At 34.2% G+C, this 18,916-nt stretch overlaps 1 protein-coding gene across 8 annotated transcripts in view; it reads left to right on the plus strand.

The window, feature by feature from the left end:
* The window catches only part of LOC126811200 (rho GTPase-activating protein 8), a 221,553-nt gene that overhangs the window by 131,579 nt on the left and 71,058 nt on the right, over positions 1 to 18,916 (plus strand). For all 8 annotated transcript variants that reach the window (XM_050536765.2, XM_050536766.2, XM_050536767.2 and 5 more), the window contains one exon: positions 13,714 to 13,814. In XM_050536765.2, coding sequence (XP_050392722.1) covers positions 13,714 to 13,814 — 101 coding nt within the window. The remainder of the gene's footprint in view (positions 1 to 13,713; positions 13,815 to 18,916) is intronic.

Genomic DNA, 18,916 nt, shown 5'->3' on the forward strand with positions numbered 1-18,916 from the left:
ACGTGACTACATTATTATGCAAATTTCCAAAATTCTATTTTTTCCTCTAAGCCCAACTTCATGCCCATCCCAACAGACAAAAAGATTTTTCATAAAAGCTTCCATAAGTACTGTTTGGCATTCAGTTCCAACCCCCCTTTTTTCCTCAGTGGATTTACAGGCAGTGGATTTACGTCTAGCATTGAAAGGGTTAGAAAAACGTTTGATTATGTCACCAGTACGCAGTAGTGAAGGTTGAGTACGAATTTCGTAAAAATCGGACGAAAACTGCCAGACAAAATGGCCGCCCCTCGTACGCAAATAGTGTAAACATCTGGTATCAAGGTTGTGGACTCTCTGGAGGTCACAATTTTGTGCCGATTTTGATAAATCTTGAAATGCATGTATATAACCCAAAGATCTTGGTTGCTTTCGATATTCGCGCATATTGGATCAAATCTTCATGAATTATGGACCCTGATTTTACGAAAAATCACGTTTTTAGCTTGTGGACACTCTATAGGTCGCAATTTTGATCCAATTTTTATGAAACTTGAAATGCATATTTATAACCCAAAGATCTTGGTTCCTTTCGATATTCGCGCATATCAGATGGTAACTTCCTGGATAATGGCCCCTGATTGGTCGAAAAATCGCATTTTTAGCTTGTGGATTCTCTAGAGGTCACAGGTTTTTTTCCGATTTTAAAAACCGTTTCGATCACCATTTCACCATAATGAAAGTTGAATTGGAATTTTGGGAAAATCGAAATGAAAATGGCCACTCTTGGTATGCAAATTGTATATAAGTATGTAAATTATAGGTTATGGACCTTTTGATGAAACTTAAAATATATCTTTATATTCCAAAAATCTCAGTCCCTTTTGATATTTGTGCATTTCAGACCATAACTCCCTGGATTATAGCCCCTGATTGTGCAAAAAGTTGTTTTTGTTTTTAGCTTGTTCTCTATCCATCTCTTGCAAAATGTTGGCAAATTCTGCCTTGCAGCCACTGTTTTTTTTATTTAGTTTGATTCATTCTATGAGTCTATGTCTAGTCTCTTCTACGGTTGTATGCCGTCTGACTTGCCATGTTTTTATTTTGCAAAATTCAAATATTTTTCATTTATATTTAGCCAGGTGTGCTGCTATTTTTTTATGTGTTCCAAGGTGTGCTGTTGGCAAAAAAAAAGGTTGAGAATCAATGCTCTAGAGGCTAAAGTTAATATCTGATTGACCTTAAATTTATACACAGTGTTTAAGGTCATCAGACGAAGAAACCTATTGATTTTCAACGATTTCCGATAATAACTGCCAGAGTTATGACCCTTGATCACTTTGAAAAACATTGTGGATGATTTAGAGAACATAGTTATCATCTGATTGATTTTATATTTATACTACACACTGTGTTTACGCCTATATATAATTGTTTCGATTGACTTTAGATTGAAACACATAGTTTAAGGTCTTGAAACGAACAAGTATATTGATTTTCAATGATTTTTGGTAACATGAACAACTAAATCCAATGTATTAAATGTTTTGTATACTAAACGTTACCATGGACCAAACAAATTCTAATGATTTTCTGATAATTACTTAATGAGTTGTTACTCTTAATCAGATTTTAGTGTATTATAAATGTTTCATTACCAATCGACTGCCTGGATGATTTAGCTGCTGTGGGCGCATGTTTCGTTGTCTGGCAACCTATCTTTTTAATATAATGGTGTAATAAACTTTATTACACGATTATATTAGGTGGAAAAGGTGATTTTGAGATTATGATAAAACATTTGATTTTATAAGTTTTTCAAGTAGATCTCATCATTCTTCTCACAAAACTTTTTACAGATTCAAAATCGGATGAAGATTTTTTTTTTTTATGGAGGCTCAAAGTTGTGATTTTTGACTTTTCGCGGAAGAAAGGTTTTTCAACACCTTGAAAAAGTCATTTTTGGTGTTTTTTGCAATGCCATATTTCATTTCGTATCGAAACTATCAAAAATGTAGATGTAAATTCATGAAATACAACTTTAAGGCTAATTATGTTTTGTTTTTCACATTTGTGTAACAATTACTCCGATTTCCCCAGCAACTCCAAAATACATAGGTTTTCTCAAAAATTCCATTTTGTCAAAGTGATTTTGGTCAATTTTTTCATTAAAAATGGTGTTGTCCATGTTATATCTGAAATATTGAACCTGGTTGTTATGCATTTTAAAGTCAGTAGCTATCAAGTAAGATAAACAGAAAAAAAAATAGTAAAAATATCTAAATGCCTTCTCTCAAGAGCTGAATATATGTTCATTTTTGAACAATTTTCCGCGGCACACAATTGCCTATTTTTGGGGCGTTTTTGGGTCATTAGTAAAATAAGAAGGAATGGAGATAAACAAGTGAAATTATGGGAATATGTCAAAAAGTTTGTGAATTTTTAAAATTACATATTTTTAATCCGCCATATATTATCAATTTTGGTTGTCATAGCAACTAAAATGGAAAAAATGCAATTTTTGACCATTTTCAACGCTGTTTACCATGACCCAAAAAGTGATCACCACATTTAAAAATAAGCATTTTAAAATATTTGAAACCCATATAATGTCAAATGATATGGATTGTATAAGTTTGAGCAAAATATTAAGGAGTTTGAGTGGTTACCATAGCAACCACTGTATATTTTTTTTAAAAAAGCATTATTTTTCAATAATTATGACATCAATATTGATAATTGTATTATTTAAAATCAGAAGCTATTGGGCAAGATTTTAAAAAATAAATAAAATCAAAATCTTTATAAATATGTCTTCTCTCAAGAGCTGGAAAGAGGTTCCCTTTTGAAAACATTCCGCGGTAGCAAATTGCCATTTATTTGGCTGGTAGTAAGACATACTGTAAATGAAATATGAAGGAATTGAAATCTTGAAGTGAATTTTGTTTACAAGTCCAGAAGTTTGTGAATATTAAAAATTACATATCTTTACTCTTCTATATTTAACATATATTTTGTTGTCAGCAACCAAAACGAAAAACTAATCCCAAAAATGCAATTTTATATCATTTTGAATGGTACGTGTTTTTACCATAATGAAACATGTGATTACTGATCACCCATTTTAAAGAAAGCTTTTAGCATCTAAAAGCAATGTGATATTAAATGTTATAAATTGTATAATTGTTATAAATTGCATAATTTTTAGTAAAATATTAAGAACTTTGGGTGGTTGCCATAGCAACTATATAATTTTAAAAATAACATACCGGTAACTGTTGTTTCACTATTGTTTGTTCTCTGCATGTAGGCCTATTGCTTACATGTTACAAGAACATTTCTATTTTGTATATACATTATTATCTAACAACATTGACCAAAAAAACCAAATTATTTGTGGTGCATCTAAATAATTCTCTAAAACTTTTAAAAGAAGACTAGGTAGGTACCCATACAACAGTCAGTAGGCTAAGGTGCATGTACTATGTATAGGGGTTTCAGGTCAAAGTTTCAAATGACAGAAAAAAAATTTTTAAAAATATTTTGTGAAAATATACATAAAATGCTACCCAAATTTTTTTATTTCATCAAAATATTCTAATTAGATCCAAAGTTATGGAATTTTAAAATCCGAGATCGACGTCAATGTATACCAGTCAATGCGTGGCATGGCACCAAAATAAGTGCTTTTCAGTCATATTTGAGTGACGTCATAAGCGGTATTTTCCCTTCAGAATCACTAGTACCAATTTTAAAACTGAAATCTGCATGTTATTGTCAGCAAAAATTTATTAAAATCGTAATAATTTGAATGATAATATGTCAAATATTTATAATCTGGATGATATACCTCAAGAAAGTTTTTTTATATTTAGTCGAAATTTGGCAATTTTCAGTCATCAAAACAGATAAATCCCATTTTCTACGGGTCTACTTGTCCGATCACGTGGTATCAACAACCAGAATAACCACAAAAATGTTATCTATCGTTTGATTGGTTCTATATCAAAATCCCCCGGTAACTAAGGTGCGGATTCACCAATGAAGTGAGTCGTAGCAATGAAAAATCTCCGGCCGTGTGACGTCAGAGCGGTATTTTCCCGCAAGCGTCTCATGTAAACAAACGGTAATTTCACTTACATTTCGATAATTTTTTAGCCTGAATCTTTGCAGATATTGAGATTGATATTAAACTATTACAATACAATTGCTAGTAATGCATTTACATAAAATAATAATTTTAGAATCGTAGATTGAAGTGGGCTATATTTCAGCCGCTGGCTGTCCGATTTCACGCTAAAGTCACGTGACCTGAAACCCCTACTATGTAGGCCTAGGTATGGCACTAATGCTAGGATTTTGACTGGAAGAATTGTTTTGTTTTTACAATGTAGGTCTACTTTACATTTGAACATTTTCATTATTCCTCCAAATGTAGACTATCGTGGAGCAACTATCCTTTTTTTATTCGTATATTTTCGTCAACAACATCAAATCTAGGCCTATTAAATTTAATAAAGCCTTCACCCTGTGTTTGTCGGCCTAGATTCAATTTGTTTTTCACTGGCTAACAAATAAAATTTGGTGTTAAATAAATGTATTTTCCCAAAATTACAATGAATTAAACATATAAATAATTAGTATGAAAACCGATATATAATGATAAAATATTGAATAAATTGCCTTTGTAACTGTACGGCCATTTTATTGACTTACCACGGCACTAATCAGACTAATCTCAAACGAAATGTTGTAAATCGTCAACGGAAATTCCAGAATTTGAGCCATTATTTAAATTATTTTTTGTTGGTGTTAATTCTTTTGCCATTCCAACTTTTTTTGGGTATTACAATGGTCAGAAATCATGTTATTATTATCCGTCAGTCCGTTCCTTCAGACGAATACAAGTCGCAACCGGAAATGGTTCTCCCATACCGTGTTGATATTTTCCGATTTCATTTTCATTCGTGTGCACATTAAATAATTCAAATTAGGCATGAACAACAGAGAATTAAGTAATTCAGAAAATTTAAATACTTGTCTATGTTTGGCAATTTTTTAACGGTTGAAAAATATTTGGTGTTAAACGTAAAGGCGTGTGTAATAGGAGCTGAGACGAGAGGAAATTTCCCTTCGATAAAAGCGCGCGAATATGAGTCACGTGATGTAAACATTGTGGATCCTTGTCGAGATCAGGCATCAAAATAATGGAATTATCTATCATTATATCTTTTCAGGCAAGTCATTTATTCATATAACATAACGCTTATTTCATAAATGAACAATGAGTTGCATTGAGACGTAATTTACCGTGAATATGGGTCTTAGGAACTTGAAATTATTTTTTTCTTCGCGCGTTGAAATGACGTCATTACATGCCAAACTACGTTATTAATTAGCCTATTTTCCAAAACATTTTCCGATGTATACCATTTTCAAATGCCCGGCGAGGTCACTTGACATGCTCCGATTTTGTTGATTTTAATAGCATCGAAACGGCAATAAAACAAACTTTCGATCGGTCGGGGGTATTGGCAAATTTCCTCAAAAAAAGATTATGTGAATTGAAGTGTTCAACTTAAAAAAAAGCATGGTATTTTGAAATGTCAACAAAGCACCCCCGACCGATCAAAAGATCGTTCAATTATCTTTCTAATGATATTAAAATGAAAAAGAAATATTAATAATGAGTGACCTCGCCGAACATTTGAAGTGGGGTACCCTCATTTAAAAACGTGACAAAATTTTTCTGCGTAACGTCAACAAAACACGGCAAATTGACGTTTTTCAACTTACGCTTATGAAATAAATAAAACGAACACGTATATAAAAATTATATCAAACAAAAGAACATAATATCGGCTTCCAAAATATTTTAAAATTATTACAAAAGATTAAGTAGCCACTGTTTGACGTTAGGTTAAAAGCTGTGACACCTAATTATATTGCAGAAACATCTATTCACTTCATGTCTCATTAATTTTGTACTCAAATTGAGGTTTTATTACAATAATAAATTACTAATACAAGCGGTCTATTGGCTAAAGTTAATATCCGATTGACTTTAAATTTATACACAGTGTTTAAGACAAAGAAGCCTATTGATTTTCAGCGATTTCAGATAATTACAGTCAGAGTTATGGCCCTTGATCACTTCAAAAAATCTTGTGGACGCTAGGGCTGGGTAAAATATCGATATAAATCGATAGTATCGATTGGACGACCCAGAAAAGCACTATCGATAGCGGTGGGTTACTATCGATTATCGCTCTTCGTCTATTTTTCTTGCGTCTGAAATGTCAATGTTTTCTTTCAGTTAATCATAATACACCGCTCACTTTAATTACTATCAAGTATCAATGTAACACATAACAAAATTGTGACTGCTTATTGAACAGCCGTTTTCATAAATTCACTCTCATTGAAACGTTACTTTAGTTTTGAAGAAATTATTGTTGAATATCGTTAAATCGGAGATACCCGGATGTGTAAATAAAGTTAGAGTTATTTCCCTTTGCAAGCTTCAGAATTCGTCTGCCATATTGATATTTTCGCGCGCACATACGCAATGTTTTGAATCGGAACAAGTTCATTTTGGTCCCTTAACATAATTATTTACGATATTTCTTCATTCAGAACCACGGCTGCATTATTTTAATAATAAACAACATCAATTTACGTATATATACGTGATATAACAAGTTTTATTAATGTTTTCCAAATAAATATCCTTAGACAGGAGCAAACGATCTTTCGCAACTTCGTATGGTTTTGAACTTTAAACTTACACTGTATCCAGTCTTGATGACGACCATGAAAATAAGTTTGTTTTCGATACTATCGATTATCGACCGACATTTCATTGCTGATTATCGATAGTAAAAATTACTATCGATACCCAGCCCTAGTGGACGCTCTAGAGGCAAAATTTAGTGTCCAATCGACTTTAATTTTACAGACAGTGTTTAAGGTCATGAGACGAAGAATCCTATTGATTTACAGCGATTTCCGATAATTTTTGCCAGAGTTATGGCCCTTGATCACTTTGACCCTCTAGAGGCTAAAATTAATATCTGATTGACTTTAAATTTATGCACAGTGTTTAAGGTCATGAGACGAAGAAGCCTATTGATTTTCAGCGATTTCTGATAATTACTGACAGAGTTATAGCTCTTGATCGCTTGGGAATATCTTGTGGACGCTCTAGAGACTAAAGTTAATATCCGATTTACTTTAAATTTATACACAGTGTTTAAGGCCATAAGACGAAGAAGCCTATCGATTTTCAGCGATTTCCGATAATTACTGCCAGACTTATGGCCCTTTATCACTTTGAAAAATCTTGTGGACACTCTATAGGCTAAAGTTAATATCCGATTGACTTTAAATTGATACACAGTGTTTAAGGTCTTGAGACGAACAAGTATATTGATTTTCAAAGAATCTTTATGACTTAAACATCTAAATCCATGATGTTAAAAGTTTCGTAAACTAAACGTTAGCATGGGGCAGAACTTTATAAAAACCAAACACATTCTAATGGTTTTCTGATAATTACTTAATGAGTTGTTACTCGTTACCGAAAAAAGTAAAAATATGTGACAACTCTTGTTGACTGCCCGGACGATATCGCTGCTGTGGTAATATGTTTCCTTGCCTGGCAACCTATCTTTATTAACAGCTGATTCTCTTGGTTTTGTTTTAATTATATATATATATATATATAGACTAAATATAAGTATTGATTGATTATACGATAGCATGCAACGTGAAGGTGGTAACATCCTACTTATAATTTAGATATACATGTACATGTATCTTTATCTAATCCTTGAGTGGCATTTAGCAATTTAACATACAGTAGAATCTGCATTAAGCAGCCACCCAAGGGAATTTTCACAACTGACCGCTTAACGGGAGTGGCCTCTTAATAAAATCTCGTTGCTTTTGTGCTGACATAAATTAAATATTACGCTTGGATGCATTGGAAGCGGTAAATTTGGCCTTCGATGAATCTTGCGCCGAACGAAAATTCTTTACTCAAATCTCGGACATAACTTAACGGGAGTGGCCTCTTAATAAAATCTTGGTGCTTTTAGTGCTGACATAAATTAAATATTACGCTTGAATGCATTGGAAGCGGTAAATTTGACCGTCGCTGAATCTTGCGCCGAACGAAAATTCTTTACTCAAATCTCGGACATAACTTCTGTAAACTTGTCATTTTGTATCAACCTTCGATACTACTGCCTACCATTGTGATGCATTCGATAATATTTATCCATTTTTGTGAAGAAAATCGATAAATTAATTTTATTTTATCAAAAAGCACATGAACAAAAAAACATCGCTAATTTTATCACCTATTTACAGGGGTGTAACTCTGTATGTAATATTACCAACCTTCGATACTACTGCCTACCATTGTGATGCATTCGATAATATTTATCCATTTTTGTGAAGAAAATCGATGAATAAAGTTTAATTTAATCAAATAGCACATGAACAAAAAAACATCGCTAATTTTATCACCTATTTACAGGGGGTGTAACTCTGTATGTAATATTATAGGAGGCGCTAAGAGAGGTACAAGATGATCGTGACAAAACTCGGTACTTTTATTTTATTCAATCAGTATCAAATAATGTGTCGTTACGCGTGAAAACAATGATCAGGTTAGTCGTTAATAAAACAAAAGATTAATTAACAGATAATCCCGGGTTGATTGTTATTTTTACATTTCTTTTTACCTGATCAGTGGGGGTCCAGTTAATTAACTACTACTCACGGGATTAGCGGGGTTGTTACAAAGAACGACAAGATGGTATAATGGCCGTTGAATGGGCGATGTTTTGTTGAATTTATTAGTAAAATAGTGGCCGCTTTAGAGGAGTGACCGTTGAATAAAGAGATGAAACAACAGAATTTCTACGGGGGGAATTTATCGTGGCCGCTTACAAGAAGATGTCGCTGAATAGGAGTGGCTGCTCATACAGATTCTACTGTATTAAAAACACAACACATTTTATATGGAAATACAATCACTGGTTTATAGGCATAGCACAACGTTTCTTGTCGAAACGTTGCGCTATGCCTATAAACCAGTGATTGTTTTTCCATATAAACTATGTTGTATCTTTATCTATACCTAGCTTACTTTCGCCTGACCAGCCTCGTGGGTTATCTCCAGGTCCTCTGGTTTCCTCCCACTGCTAAAGACCCCTACGCGCAAGCGAATTATTGAAATAAAATTGAACCATTGTTAGATTCTGTTGAGTGGACGTTAAACCCCATTTCTCTCTCTCTCCTACCATACTTAAGGCCGTCGTTCGCACTTCATTTGGTGAATTTTAACAATAAAATCGTTTTTGAGGTTTTATGATTATCTGCGAGTAACACTATCTAGGAACACATACCAGTCATTTTTTTCACAAAATTCTTCTTTATTTCTACAAAATTTGGTTCTGAATGATCCCACCCTTTTTTATTTTGCCCTAATTCCGCTAAAACTATTGATATAAATCTAAAAACAATAGGCATTTCATACGTGAAATACTTGGCTTCCGACCGGTAAACTGTCGCCATGTTGGATACTGTTAGAAAGCTTGGGATTTCCCCTATTGAAAGGAAATGACGTTTTTTGGGGGTGTCTTGAAACCTTTCTTCTGCATTGAGATAAAAATAGCAAGCAAGAACAAGTTTTGCATACCTAATGAGGTTATTTCGAGATTACGTTATTTGATTGGTCGGTCACATAGGTCAATGGTGAAGTGTCCAATCAGAAGCGGGCAATCCTCTAGGTCAGGTCAATAGGCATGCGCACTAAGCTCATGTCCCAAATCAATCCTGGTTGCTATTGCTGAACCGTACGTCACTGTTTATCAATATTTTTGAAGATTTTCAAATAAAATGCGTTTGAAATTGTTTAGATGACTAAATAAGTATGGCAGACACTCATAATAAACCCAATGAAGATGAATATTCGTCTGCTAGACCTAGTAGTGGTATGGTTGCAATACCATTACCAGCTAGGCCTGCTGTCAGTGATTGTTATAGTTATGGTTGTTTTGAATAACATCTATTCCTATGCCAATGTTCGGTTGTAAATTTACACACAAGAAATAAAATAAAAAAATACTGTATATTGATAAGAAATACATTAGAAAATATATATATTAAGAGTCAGTTTTTTAATATTAAATAAATGAATTGAACAGATCGGCGTAAGTTGTTCTACTGAAATACTTCAACTTCAGTTGTTGATTTCTCAAAACAGTTTTTTTCTAGAGTTACCAATTTTAGTCATGCTATATCTCTGACAGTTATCGTCAGATTTTCTTGAAACTTGGAATATAACTTCCTATATAATAACTTTGTGCAATAGGAGAATTTTATTGAAATCTGTAAAATAGTTCCTGATATATTGTTGCCATAGCAACTGTGACACGTGAAAGAATTTTGAAGTTAACATTCAAATGTGTATAACTTGCTTTCTAATTATTATTTTGTAATGAAACTTGCCTATTGCACAAAGGAACATGTCAGTAACCTCTCTGCTTAATTTTAAAACATTCTGTTGAATAGTTTCTGAGAAACTGGATGACTAAAATTATACGCAGAAATCCAAGATGGCCGCCGTTTCCATAGCAACAGGTACCCCCAGGAAAATTTTTCGGCCGTTTTTGTAATATTCAATGGATGTGTTCTTAGATGTGTAAGAATGGTGACTTTACCTCAATTATTAAAAAAACTGAAATTTTCTACTGTCCACCCCCTTAATAACACTCTTTCTAATCTACCCTATTGTTTTATGATAAACTATGAATTTTAAAATAGACTGTTATGTACTGGATCATCATTAACCATAAAACAAATTCTCTAATAGGTACTGTACATTTGCATTACAAAGCAGTGTTATGTTTGAACTTTGTTCAAAGTTCTGGTATTGACTGTATGTCTCATTTAAAATTCATAAATTTTAATGTATTGGAATTTCTTTCGGATGTGGTCATATATTGTCATCATCCCTGTCTGTCAGTCCATCTGTCTGTCTGTCTATTCACATTTCTTGTAAACACTCATATTTGTTGAGATTGCTCATCTCGTATGAAATTGATAGTTGCACAGAGATCTGTCACAAAGTTATTGTCCAAGATCTTGAAAACATGAAAGCGACCCTTTTTTTAAACTTGTTGGGATTGTACCGATTCACCCTATCACAAAGTTATTGTCCCTGAACTTGAAGACTTAAAAAGCAGTGGACACATTAGCCGAATCAATCTGCGCTGAATTTTATTTGGCCGATTAGGTGGACAGACTAGCCGAATGCTTCGCCTGATTCACCAGTCGATTGCATCACCTTTCACGTTAAACGATTAAACCCTGAGGCGTCTATGTCTTTGAACAATCACATCTTTTCTTGATAAGAGTGGTGATTGGCTAATGAATTCTACATTCATCCGAATGCTTCGGCGAAGTGGACACACCAGGCGAATATAATTCAGTCGAATAAAAAATTGGTTGGATATATCAAAAATATATCAAACACTAGGCGAATTTCCACGCCGATTGATTCCGCCGAATCATTCGGCTAGTGTGTCCACCTCTTAAGCCACACTTCAATAAGTTGTTGGTGGGTTTGTTTAACTATTACTACTGTTTTCATCTGGGTTTCTGTCAATAAATAGTTCCCAATATAAAGATCCTTTGTTATTACATACAATCTGGGAACTGTTTCACAAAAACTTAAATCTCCTTAAAATCGTCTTAAACTAAAATTCCATCCTAACTTAAGATAGACGCATTTCACAAAATGATTTTAGGTAAAATCCACTGAAATAATATTGTAAGTTAAAATTGTATCTTAACTTACAATAGTGGCGTTTCACAAAACTATTTTAAGGACAATTTAAACTAAACTCGATTGTAACTTAGAACAGCCGTCACCCTCTCCTAACTTAAAATCACAACATTAACAAACATTAATTAGAACTACGTTGTGAGATCTATTGCGACATATAGATATATTTGGAATAATGATAATATTACCAATGGCCCGGGTTATATAATTTAAACATACTATCATTCACAAAAATAATTTTCATTCAATTTCTTTTCATTGCATGGGAAATATAAGCAATTAGATGACGCCCCAAATTAAAACCCCAAGAACAAAAAAACCCTCAAAACCCCAGTAAACAAAACTCTTTGTTACTATTTTATATATTACCATATGATTCAAGTATAAATTATGCTATTTTCAAATAATTAATAGACCCCCCCCCCCCAAAAAAAAAACCTAAAAAAAATATAAAACCACTTCATATCTAATGTCTACACCCTGTCATGTACAACCGGGGAATCGAAACCCTGTTAGTCCTGTAATACTAGATACGCCATATGCAAAGTATTAATTATGGTTTTGGGGTTATGATGATTTAAATAGGAGCCAAGGGTATTTTATATTGTGAAAAAAAGTCATTTTAATTTAATAAGATAGATAGGCATTATCCTATAAGGAGTGTGGCACTTTGACATTTTCAAATTATTATTGAAAGGGTCCATGGGACTGACATTTCAAATCTAGGCATCGGAACATTGGTTATTTCGTGTATTAGTTTAAAAGTTATTAAATACTTTTAAAATCGACAAAACTTTAGTCTAGATTAATCGTTTGAGTCAGAAATATTACATGTTTGTGACAATTTCTCAATAGTTTCTGTTATCCAAAATACAAATGAAATGAAATGAAATGGGGTTTAACGTCCTGTTCTGCTCCTATACTGGGCTAATGAAGACAGGCATACGCCATGCAGTGTGCGATGAGGGAAATTTTGCCCGGGCAGCGGTACTATCGCCTACTCTTATATCGAATTCCATCTGCCAAGGGATCTTTTACGTGCATTCTAATGTATACACGGGACCTCGGTTTTTCATATCATCCGAAGGACTAGACAGCTGTCCTTGTCGGGCCCTACGTTCTGCACCACTGACAAGGGGAAACCACGCCGGAAAATCAGGATGAACTTTCTCGGCCAATGCAGAGATCGAACACCCGACCTCCAGGCTAGTGAGCCAGTATCTTAACCACCTAGCCACCGTGGCTCCTATCCAAAATACAACAAAACTACGAAATTCAGGCCATTTAGTTTATCGATATGCATTATTTCCATTGAAGCCTGCGAGTAAATCCAATGCCAAGGTCACGAAAGCGATATGCAAGTTCAAGGCCAACCCACTGATACATTTCAAAACAAATAACACGCAATAAACTTATTTATTTCATCTCTCTACGACTGTCTGACCATGTGCAGGTATTGTTACAACGTATGAAACTCTCCTCATTGGTATTGTAACGTTTAGTTCAACCTGGCAACAGTTTTCAGTTTCGAAGCGTGTATGTTTACACCCTAAGTGCCCTCGCCGGAATTGTGCTCTGAGCGAGCGCAAGCAATTTTAACTAAAATCTATTAAAATTGCATTTTAAGTTACAATCGATCTTCGTGAAACGCATAAATTTTAAAATTTCAGTTTGATTTTAGTGATTTTAGTTTAAGTTTTTGTGAAACAGGGCCCTGATCTTTTGTCATCTTCTTTAGAACGATATTAATATTTATAATTTCATAATTTCATATTGTTAAATATGTGTTTCGGATTTACCTGTAGTTCCACTTTATTTGTTATTTGTCACTCTAACAGATAATGCTTATTTGGTGCATTTAATCTTAATTACAGAATTAGCCAAAGAAACGGAAGGTGGAGCTTTTAGAAGTGGTGCAATAACTCCAGATGGATTAATTGATGAAGATTTTGAAAAAGAATTAGGAAATTCACCGGTAAGTAGAAATTTTGCTGAGACATAGCAAAAATGAAATGGGGTTAAACGTCCTACTGTTCTGCTCCTACTTGGCTAATGAAGATGGGCCAATGCTATGAGGGAAATTTTGCCCGAACAGCAGTGCTACAGCCTACTCTTATATCGAATTCCAACTGCCAAGGGATATTTTACATGCACGCCAATGTGTACACAGGACCTCATGTTCGCCGTCCTGCACCACTGACAAGGGGAAATCACTCTAGAAAATCCTGATGAGCTTTCTCAGCCAACACCGGGAGCAAACCGGTGACCTCCAGGCTAGGGAGCCAGCGTCTTACTCACTTAGCCAACGTGTCTCCCCTGAGACATTGCCTAAACTTGGTATAGATGCAGGTCTAGAAATTCATCTTTTTTTGCGAGAATCGATGAGGGTTCTTATATATGCAATCTGCACAAATCCTCCGAATCTTAATTAAAATACTGTCTAAAAAACAGAATTGTGTTTATTGCCAGTATGAGAAAATGCCGTAGCCAAAATAAGCTGATACGGCACCACAGCATTTCTTCATAACACAATTTGTAGTCTTTTGTCCATCAGTTTTTATTCATTCGTCGATGATAGACAAACGGCACAATGACCATGTGACAACCATAACTGAAATTGCTATAAAATGAAATTCTATACGACTATGATATAGCCTTCAAAAATATTTTTTAAAATTAAGCCTCTGTCAGCATGCGTATAAAATAAAAAATCATAATGGTAAAGCTACGTGTCATTGGAATTGGGCATTGGAGATTCTGTCAGGGAAAATACCCACTGTTTCTCTCTCCGTGTATTTGATGTTCTGTGTATTTGATGTTCTATCGGGGGATTATATTCAATGAAGATTTAAATTTACCTAACAACTGGTCAGTGAATCCATCAATGTACGATCCAGTTGTTATTTTAATATCTACCGGTACCTGGAATTCACACAGATGGAGCATGGAGGACGCACGATTCGCAAACCGTGCCGAGATCGTCTTCATTCGCTACATGGATTATATTAGTGAACCTATTGAATGATCAGCAAACTTGTTTTGTATTTTTACCGAATTATCAAAATCACTGTTAAATGTGATAATTACTCTGATTATGAACCACATATGGCCAATTCTCACTAAGGTATGACTGTTGTTATAGCTGACAAGCAAGTTGATTGACTTCTTAATTGACAAGTAATAATTAACCTGTTGTAATTTAGCCGAAAGTAGATTGATTATTTATGATACCATAGTGGTCGATTCATTGTTTTACCAATCAGCTAAAGCCGTCAAAATACAGCCGATTATGAACACTGACTCTGACTGACATTCAATAGTCGGACTCGACAATTCTCTGAGATTTTAGTTCTAATTAAGTGAGAGTGATGAAACTTGGTGTATAGTTTCATTCAAATTGCCTGGAAATGAGTTCACGTTGATTTAAATGATGATTTTCTTAGAGCTTGGTAAATACAATACTTTTTAATTCGGCTGCACATCTCTAAATATGTGCAAAACTCCAAGAAATTCAAAACACCGCTGCCAGAATAACAAGAAGAACACAAAAGTATTCTCACATGACTCCCATCTTAAAATCACTACATTGTTTACCCATAGAAGCATGGATAACTTTCAAGATTCTAACATTGATTTATATGTATCAACATGATCTTTCCCCATCTTACCTCACGGACCTCATTCAGTCATATCAACCAAATCGACCACTTCGCTCACAAAATAAGCCCTTATTGGTTGTGCGGCAACCTAAACTGAAATCCTATGGGGATAAAGCCTTCAGTGTCTGTGGACCGCGTTTGTGGAATAACTTACCATTGGTCATACAGAGTTCTCAAACATTAGCTTAGCTGTGTTCAAATCCAAACTCAAAACTCATTTGTTTGTTACGTATTATCAGGATTAGCTATTATCTTCCACACGCTTAGAGCATGCAATATGGATGGAGTGAGCGCAATTACAAATGTACATTATTATTATTATTATTATCCTTTGGATATGCTTCAGATACCCATTCACATTGTAAATCTTCATTCCAGCCTTGTATCATAGGGTCATCTTGTTCGATCACTGGTTTTGCAGTCTGTCTCCATATTGTTGCAACATAATTGTTGCGTTTAATGTGCAGCAAAAGACTAATCAGTCAAGATGGTAATAAGGAAAGAAAAGTTTCTTATTTTTTATCACAATTAAAATTCCCCCAGAAAATCTTTCTTCTAGTGTCTTCTACTGATGTATGTCGCTTTTCGCCATACATGGTACAAACAATTTTTTCTAAACCAGTAATTAAGTCATCAGAAACATCATTTGTCTGTCCCAGCTCTTTAAAAATTGTTAGAAAGTTGGAAAAAGAAAGACAGATAGTCATTACCACTAAAAGCATGTAGGCCGAGATATTTTTGATACTTACAATACTTATCTTGATTGGATCAAAAAATATATCAAGATTGGTATTGAAAGTGTCGAGAATATCCTAGAACTGACAACAAATCACGAGGACACCAAAATAGCTATCTTACTCCTCTTCCCATTGCAAATTAGTGAAGGTGCTCAAACAAATTGTATTTGCGTTCTTGCTCTGGCGAAATAGACATCCCAATCATTCTCCTCACAAACGATACACATTTTGATTGATAATGAAATGGGCAAAGGTAGAAAATATTGCGGAAGGTAGATGACGCTAGAAGAAAGATTTTCTGGGTGAAAAAATAACAGACCTTTATTACGACCTTCCCGTAGTGGTCTTTTGCTGCATAGCTGGAATGAAGATTTGCAATATGAATTGGTATCTGAAGCATATCCAAAGGATATATGTGAGCTGTTGGTCAGCAACCAAGAAGATATTTATACCGCTCATAATATGAACTTTGATCCTGAATCTTCTGATGAAGACTAAGAATAAAATATATCTAAACATGTCTGATTTACCGTGTTATTTTATGTACATTTTCATATCTCTTGAAAAGTACCATTATAATTTAATATATTGAATGACGAAATAGGTAATGAACGAAAAAGCTAACAAGAAACCACTTTTAATGTCAAATTTGAACCAAATGATTTCTGTCCACAAAAACATAGTGGGACATAACTATGATTCTAATTGGCTTTGTTAGATACTTTTCTGCTCAGGTAACAGTTAAAAAAGGGTGACAAGCAATGTGAATCCTCACTGCTTTTATAAAAAGATAAATGTCCAAGTAGTTAAAGATGCCTTCCCAAATACAGACTTTGTGATTTGATGATATATTTGGACTAAAAACCTATTTAAACTAAATAATCTATCAAAAGTTTGCTTCAAATCCCTCTCAAAACATTTTAATCTGAAGAAAACTACCACATGCCAACCTTGTTGATCATGTGACGTAATTGAGGGAAAATCCATTTTTATACGCCCACATGGATATGTGGATGTATATTGCCGTCGCCCCTGTACGTCCGTCTGTCGGTTTGTCCGTCGGTCGTTCCGTCCATCGTCCACAATTTCTTGTGAACACTCCAATTGTTTTAAAATTGATATATGTATGTTGTTTACATTAGCGAGATGAAGAAGCCTATATAATTTCAATAATTTCCGTTTATAACGTCTAGAGTTATGTCCCCTGTTTCACTTTGTTGAACCTTGTGAACGCTCTAATGCCAAAAGTTATCATCCGATCTATGTGAAATTTATATGCAATATTTAAATTAGGGAAACGAAGAAGCCTATTGAATTTCAGCAATTTTCGTTTTTTACTTCAACAATTTATGTGTATTATGTCTAGAGTTATGGCCCTTATTTCACTTTATTGAACCTTGTGAACGCTCTTACACCAAAAGTTATCATCCGGTCTTTCTGAAATTTATATGCATTATTTAATAAGTGAAACGAAGAAGCTTATTGAATTTCAGCAATTTCTGTTTATTACGTCTAGAGTTATGGCCCTTGTTTCACTTTATTGAACTTTGTGAATGCTCTAACATCAAAAGTTATATGCTGATATGTATGAAATTTACGTGCGTCATTTAAATTAGTAAAAAGAAAAATCCTATTGAATTTCAGCAATTTCCGTTTATTACTTGTAGAGTTATTGCCCTTGTTTGACTTGCTAGATTGATGAAAGTTATCATCAGATATGTATGAAATTTATATGCATCATTTAAATTTGTGAAACGAAAAAGCCTGTCAAATTTCAACAATTTCTGTAGATTACTTCCAGAGTTGAGACCCTGTATGGAACTGTCTTGTAAAGGCCCCCAATTACCTACAAAGGAATAAATATGCGACAACCCTTGTCGACCGCTCGGACGATTTAGCCACTGTGGGCGTATGTTTCGTTGCCTGGCAACCTATCTTTCCACTGTTTAATCAAAGAGTCTATTAGACATTTGATTCTCTCATTTAACACATAAGAAGTGCTCCTAACGTCAAGTTATCGTGTCCCAAAGCATCAATCAATCAAATTGCTTATCTCTGCTTACCCTAAGCAGAAAATGTTCATCTTCGAAATCCCTCAAGGCATTGACCTAATAAACACCTACACCAAGTTTGAACATTCTAGCTCAATTAGAAGGATAGTTATTGTGTCCCAAAAAGTGTGACAATGGGAATCTTATACACATATTTAGAGATGTGCAGCCGAATTAAAAAGTATTGTATTTACCAAGCTCTAAGAAAATCATCATTTAAATCAACGTGAACTCATTTCCCGTCAATTTGAATGCAACTATACACCAAGTTTCATCACTCTCACTTAATTAGAACTAAAGTTATCGTGTCCCAAAGAATCAACCAATCAAATTGCTTACTTCTACTTGCCATAAGCAGAAAATGCTCATCTTCGCACTCTATCAAGGCATTGACCTCATAAACACCTACACCAAGTTTGACCATACTAGCTCAATTAGAAGGAGAGTTATTGTGTTCCAAAGTCTCGGCCAATCAAATTGCTTATCGCTCTGCTTACCCTGAGCAGAAAATGCTCAATATCGAACTTAGTCAAGGTATTGATGTAATGAAACTATACACCAAGTTTCATCACTCTCACTTAATTGGAACTAAAGTTATTGTATCCCAAAGCATCAACCAATCAAATTGCT

Source organism: Patella vulgata, chromosome 2, assembly GCF_932274485.2.
Source record: "Patella vulgata chromosome 2, xgPatVulg1.2, whole genome shotgun sequence".
NCBI lineage: Eukaryota > Metazoa > Mollusca > Gastropoda > Patellidae > Patella > Patella vulgata.